This window comes from Xenopus laevis, chromosome 1L (assembly GCF_017654675.1).
Source record: "Xenopus laevis strain J_2021 chromosome 1L, Xenopus_laevis_v10.1, whole genome shotgun sequence".
Lineage (NCBI taxonomy): Eukaryota > Metazoa > Chordata > Amphibia > Anura > Pipidae > Xenopus > Xenopus laevis.
The window spans coordinates 145,936,012-145,943,283 of record NC_054371.1 but is presented as its reverse complement, the minus strand read 5'-3'; the positions used below and the strand labels follow the sequence as shown (position 1 = coordinate 145,943,283).

General features: G+C 37.9%; 1 protein-coding gene across 3 annotated transcripts in view; it reads left to right on the top strand.

The window, feature by feature from the left end:
* The first annotated feature begins 1,157 nt into the window (after window positions 1-1,157).
* tut7.L (terminal uridylyl transferase 7 L homeolog) overlaps window positions 1,158-7,272 on the top strand; it is a 37,178-nt gene continuing 31,063 nt past the window's right edge. The window contains exons 1-5 of one of the 3 annotated variants that reach the window (XM_018259103.2): window positions 1,158-1,353; window positions 1,964-2,464; window positions 3,541-3,719; window positions 4,165-4,281; window positions 5,718-5,895. In XM_018259103.2, the coding sequence (XP_018114592.1) occupies window positions 1,993-2,464; window positions 3,541-3,719; window positions 4,165-4,281; window positions 5,718-5,895 (946 nt within the window). In that variant the 5' untranslated portion in view covers window positions 1,158-1,353; window positions 1,964-1,992. The other 2 variants (XM_018259089.2, XM_018259095.2) reach the window with 2 other exon arrangements.

Here is a 7,272-nt window from a genome sequence, read left to right as displayed (position 1 = left end):
GACCCATATCAGCAGTTTTAATCTGGCTGTGTTTGGCCACCTTAACTCAGAGTTGGAGAACTGAAAAGCAGGAAGTTGGGTTCTGTTCTATTCGCTCTCATTTATTCACTCCAGCCTTTATACATTACATTTACTTTAATATATATGCTCACAATATTACCCCAAAGCTGTCTGAAGGAAAAGAAACAGACATTTGAAGTGCAGATGCTTAAAAAAAAGAAAAAAGCTTAGGTGCTTTAGGTCATCCGTGTGAAGATGACTTCTGATTCAGCACACAAAGGAATTCAAGTGGCCGTCACCTTTTCACATTCTGTTATGAAGCACTTTGGAAGTCAGATTGAAGCTCAAGATTAAAAAAGAAAACCAAAGGGGAGAGTAAGCCTGACTTATATAGCAGTTTGGGGGGAATTAAGTGTTAAGATAACTTGGTGTTACTGGTCCTTTAAAGAGGTTTAGGGGCAATGATCCTCTCCTTAAATAGAAGTCCCTCTCATGACCGTTATCCCATGTTCTATTACTTGACTGGGCGCTGCACATTTTGCGTCAGCTCATGAAACACCAAGGCAACAATTTCTATACAATTTATTGTTCCCAAGTTGTCCATTACATTATTCTCCATTAAGGGAGACTTTCAGTGCATGGCAGAAAAGCAAAGCTGTTTATGGTTAATGAATATAATATTATTAAAGCTGTGTCAGTATGTCTTGCCTTTCATTTTTATCTTGCCATTGTTGCACCGTAATTGTGCGAGAGTAATGGTAAAAAAAAAATCCCAGCTCCAACAACAATATTGTAGCTGTCTATTGAATAGAGTCTAGCTGACATTAATTCACTGTGATCCCCCTCACCCCACAGAAATTCAGAGGCAGTGATCCCTTCAATCATCCAGAGACACAATGAACTGGCCCAAAACCTGAGGTAGAGGTTGCAACCTGTACTAATCCGACAATACAAGTTGGCAACCCTGGGAATTTAGTTGCAGGTCCTGTCAAGAGTCCGCAGCCCCGACACTAGAACCCATTAGCACTTTCCCATGTTTGAATTTGCAGCTCACGAATAGGTAAGCCGCAGTGGAGCGGTCACATGGTAGGATCACATAACCGTGACGTCAGGACCTTTCCAAGAATAGGAACTAGCCGCTACCGAAGTATTTATCGTCATTTCCCCCAAAGCGAGTACGTGCTGCGTCACTGCGCGTATGTCGTGACGTCACCGCCTCGCGAGATGAGATTTGTGGGATCGAGATTGGTTGTCGGGCAGCAGCGAAGGAGTTGGGCTTTAATTGTTGCTGAACGCGATGGATGGATAAGGCGCAGACTTCAATTATAGCTCAAAACTGAATCTCTGTGAAAGGTCAGTGGCAAATGGTTATGTAGGTTGCTGTTTTCTGTTGAAATGCAGCTATTGTGAGCCGCCGCACTGGCCTTCAGCTTAAAAACTCTGTCTTCTTTCCGAAATACTTATTAGCCCTGATAGCTCCAAGGGGCCCCGCAGCTATGTTTCCATTTCAAGTGAGTAAAGACCTACTTACCCGCAACTACCAGTGTATTCGGTATTATTAAACCACGCCAATGGCCCGTTCCAGCACCCTGGTTTACTGCACTGCTGGGTGACTGAAGTCTAACAACGTATAGAAAACAAGTTTACGTCAATCATGTGCTACAGGATTGAATGTTTATTCTAATGCAGAATTCACTGGTTTCTATGCAGCTATTTCATCTGAATAAAGTGCTATAGAGCCTTATGTCATTGGTTTTATATTGTGTTTGTGTGTGTGTATATATATATATATATATATATATATATACACATACACACACATATACATATACACATATATAGTTCAACGTTCTTTTTATTTTTCATTTGCCTTTATTATATTAATCCAGCTTGCAGTTTGTCTTTGTTTTTCTGAAGTACGTGAATGTTAGAAACTTACTGAACCTTTCTGTTCTGTTAACAGGAGTGATTTTGTCTGCAGTTTGAAAAAAAATGGGGGATGCTGCCAAACAAGTCAAACACTGTGCAATAATGGATGAAGACGAGTACAAAAGACCTCCTGCGAAACAGTCAAATGTAAACCATGAAATACAGGGCGTTAAGAAAACACAGATGGACTCTCAAAGAAAGCCAGTTCCGGTCACCTGCAGCGGCAGTCCTAGGAATGGACTACATCAGAGCACTTTTAAGAATTTCAGTCGTAGTCCCAATAGCCGACCAAGCAATATTCATAAAGATGGAAATAAGAGGTGGATTGCCGATGTTCCACGTAGCAACTCTGATAACTGGAGAGATCGAAAGCACCAAACATTTAATCGAACAAGGAACGATTCCACTAATGAGCAAGACGAGGCTCAAGGTTGGAGACGAGATGGAGGTGAAAGAAGCAATGAAGGTGGCAGGAGACATAATCAGAAGGGGATTACAAGTAAAGATTACCATGATGGACACACTGGAGTAGCTGGTAAGTTATAAATTGTTTATTTTGGCTACATGCTAAATTCTCTCTCTAACCATAGCTGTCTTCCTTCTTAGGCCTTATACGTTAGTGCGTTTCATGTATGTGTAGACTTCCAGGTAAAAAGTAGTTGTACTTTTGCTCTGCAAGATTTTTATGAATATAAAAAAAATATATCTTGCTCCAACTCGCTTTCTAGGCTAATCAATTTTAGTTTTCAGCTTGTATTTATCAAAGTTTTTTTCTATTCTATATAACCGTTTATTGGTTTGCATTGGGCAGGAATAGGCTCCAAGTTTTGATGAGATGTGAGTGGGGCTGAGCTTTGGATGAGACTAGGTATTGTGGTACAGGTATGATCTGATTATCCAGAAAGCTCCGAATTATGGCAAGGCCATCTTCCATAGACTCCATTTTATACAGATAATCTAAATTTCTTAAAATGATTTCCTTTTTTCATTGAAATAATAAAGCTGTAACTTGAACTTGATCCAAACTAAGATATAATGAATCCTTATTGGAAGCAAAAATAGCCTAATGGGTTTATTTAATGTTTACAAGATTTTCTAGTGGACACAAGGTATCGAGATCCAAATTACAGCAAGACCCCTTATCCAGAAAACCCCAGGTCCCGAGCATTCTGGATAACAGGTCCCATACCTGTATTATTGACACATACCTTTGAAACTAGGCAGGTTTTCTAGGGATGTCTTATCCACTTAACTGGATGGACACTTTATATAAAAAAAGCAGGAAGAGATTTGGACAGCAGTTGAGATGTATTTGTAAGCTTATTTGGATTGGTTGCTAACTAATAATAAGTTGATCTGTCTGTTTTACAAACTGACCAGAATTCTAATATCCCTCTTATCTTTTTAAACTCAATGTACTTTCAGTGTCCTGTAGACATGTTAGTTGTTTGATTTGCTACTTGAAGGCCATTCAAAGTTTTGTATTGCTTAGTTTTGAATTAAGACAAAGTTGATGCATTTTCCTAAATAGGGGAATCTGTTATTTTAGGTAAGGATCACACATGCTTTTAATTTTAAAACCTTGTTTTTCTTTCTTTTTATTTCCTGTAGGCACTCTTAGGCAGGAGAAGAAAAGAGTGGACAGAAGAAGACGCAAGTCTGAACGAGATGAAGAAGATTATCTGGAGAGCCCTGTTGTAGATGAATCCGCGCTATCTCAGAAGGAGTTATTGGGCTTGCAACAAGCTGAAGAACGTTTAAAGAGAGACTGCATTTACAGGCTCAAAAGGGTATGTGGTTTTCTAGTTTCTAAGATATATATCTAAGATATATGGTCATGACACTCCTCGGTAACTTCTAATATCCTTATATTTTACAAGAGGGGGTACTTTATTCACTAAATAAAACACAAGAGCCATGAATATCCTGTAAATTATATCCTTATAAACGGTGTATAGTGATGCCATTGGTTATAATTGGAGCTTAGTGTCATTTGTGAAACGACTCACTGAAACTTTTGTATTATAATAAATAAGATACCCCTTGTTGTAAAATATGAGGATATTAGAAGTCACCTCAGAGTTTCATGACCCGTATATAGTCATGGAACTCCTCACTTATATCCTTATGTTTTACAAGAGGTGGTACTTTATTCACTATATATATATATATATATATATATATATATATAAATACCTTGTTTTACATGACAGTAACTGACTTTTAATCTTCTAGCGTCCACGGAAATACCCCACTGCTGTTTATTGCTGTAAGCTCTGCGATGCTCTGTTTGAGTCTGTGTCGTCTGCTCATAAGCATATTAAAGAAAAAAGGCATAAGAGACTTCTGAAGGTGGGGCTTATGTTTATTTGTTTGTATACATTTGTGATGCACTTATCTCATTTAGACCATTTTCTGTGAGACATATTTTGTTTATTTAGCATCTCATGTTCTGTATTAGTCACCCATCTCTGAATCAATGCTGTTACAGGCAAACACTTTTTTTTTCCCCTTGGATTTTACGTTTTTTCAGAATTTATGCTGCCTTATGCCGTTCTGTGTGAAACGTAAAATTGGGGCTCCACTATATATAGGTATGGGATCCATTATCTGGAAACCCCTTATCTAGAAAGCTCCAAACTACAGAAAGACCGTGTCCCATAGACTCCATTTTCTCTTTTTCTCTGTAATATTAAAACAGTACCTTGTACTTAATACCAACTACGATATAATTAATCCTTATTGGAAGCAAACCCAGCCTATTTGGTTTATTTAATGTTTACATGATTTTCTAGTAGACTTAAGGTATGAAGATCCAAAGTATGGAAAGATCCCTTATCTGCAAATATCCAGGTCCCGAGCATTCTGGATAACAGGTCCAATGCCTATATATATATATATAGATAGATAGATAGATAGATAGATATACACACGCGTTGTAGAACCCCCATTTTAAATTTCTCTGGAGACTAGAAAAATTGTGTAATTTCTGTATTTTATTTATTTTTTTTCATTTTGACTTTTTAACTGTTAAAGGGATACTGTCATGGGAAAACATGTTTTTTTCAAAACACATAGGTTAATAGTGCTGCTCCAGCAGAATTCTGCACTGAAATCCATTTTTCAAAAGAGCAAACAGATTTTTTTTATATTCAATTTGAAATCTGAAATGAGGCTAGACATATTGTCAGTTTCCCAGCTGCCCCCAGTCATGTGACTTGTGCTCTGATAAACTTCAGTCACTCTTTACTGCTGTACTGCAAGTTGGAGTGATATCACCCCTACCTTTCCCCCCCCCAGCAGCCTAACAAAAGAACAATGGGAGGGTAACCAGATAGCAGCTCCCTAACACAAGATAACAGCTCCCTGGTAGATCTAAGCACAACACTCAATAGTAAAAGCTAAGTCCCACTGAGACAGATTCAGTTACATTAAGTAGGAGAGATTAAGAGACAGCCTGCCAGAAAGTAGTTCCATCCTAAAGTGCAGGCACAAGTCACATGACTGGGGGCAGCTGGGAAACTGACAATATGTCTAGCCCCATGTCAGATTTCAAAATTGAATATAAAAAAAAAAATCTGTTTGCTCATTTCAGAATTGGATTTTAGTGCAGAAGTCTGCTGGAGTAGCACTATTAACTGATGCGTTTTGAAAAAAAACATGTTATCCCTTTTAAGTTTCAACTATATAATGTAAGTAAAATTGTTGATCAAGAAGTATACACTGGTATAGTACGGAGTATTCTGCTTGTTATGCATGGAACTGATTCAAATATAATTACCTTTAAGGAAAAAAAAGAAGAGGAACTATTGACCAATCTGCCACCACCAGATCATCTTCAGGCTGAAGCAATTACTACAGCTATATGTAAAATTGTTCAGGAGCATGGTCTGGATGAAAATGACATGGCAAAAAGATGTGCTATTGTAGAATCTATGGAAAATTTAGTTCAGCAGAAGCTCCCAGGTACAGTGAATGGCAAATTAAGTATGGTTGTACAATAAAGACCATGTGCAACTAGATCTCTGGTTCCCCTGGTGACTTAAACTTGTTTTTTTCAATACGACAAGCAGACCCTTGATGATTCTACAGGACATTGCTCTGTCTAATTTTCTTGTAAAATTGTGTTCTTACTGTCCATCAAAATAACAGAAGGGTAGTCAGAATTTGCAGCCCTTTCATGTTAATCTGTTTTGTTCTATCTTTTGCAAAGATAGGGTTGTGCACCAGGCAGTTTCAGTTCAGTACATTCTCAGAGTTATATATAAATCAGAACTTCTGGTTTTCTTGTTCTGCCAGTATACACCCACCATAAAGTGGTTGGTTTCTACCAACTAAACATGGTGCAGACTCTGGCATTATGGTTTGGGCCTTCTTAGAATAGATTGGTGCTCTGCAGATGAAAGCATTCCACCAATCTTAGTGTCTACATTTCATAAAGGTAGTTTTCAACTACTTAAATTATCAGTTTTCCCCACCCTCATGGGCAGCTTTGGAACATAGGCCTGTGTCAAATCTGGGGAAGATAAAAGGCCTTTCTTTACTCATTCTGGACTGGAAAAACAGATTCTGCACAGGAATTCTATATTTTAGATTCAAGTTTTAGTGACCTTGACAACCTACAGCATTTTCATTCTCCCCTACAGCAACCAACAGCATTTTCAGTTGCAGGCCAGAAAACTAGAACACATAAGGACGGACCCCCCCTTTTTTTTAAAAAAAACAAAAAATAAAGACGATCTGAAAAGTTGTTTAGATTAACTACCCATATAATTAGGGTGTTCAATTTATTCATTTCACTTTTCTCTCCGAGGTACAGAGTTTAATCTTGCCCACCGCTAGCTTTTAAAGAAAAACTTTACCACCAAAGTGATTAAGCATATTAAAGAATCTTAACAAACTAGGAATATCAAAATCAATAAATATTGCCCTTGACATTTCTTACCGTGAACCACCATTTTGTGATGGCCTGGGTCCTGCCTCATTAATCACCTGACCAGAAATAATGCACCTCTAATGGTAACAGGAAGAAGTGTAGAAGTAAAAAACATAACTTTGTCCATTAATTGGCTCGTGATCTAACATGTATGGTTTAGTAAGTTTGTGTGCACCGTCAATTGTAGGATCCCAGGGGGTGGCCCTTAATTCTTAAAATGGTCATTTTCTATTTAGGCTTACCCAATGGCACATAATGCTAAAAAAAAAAAAAGTATTTATTTATGGAAATGGTTTATTTACATGAAGCAGGGTTTTACATATGAGGTGTTTTATGTAATCTGAAATAGGTGCACCAGCCGGGTTTCAGGTAAGTACATGCAATCACTTGGGGGTGCCTAACTTTTG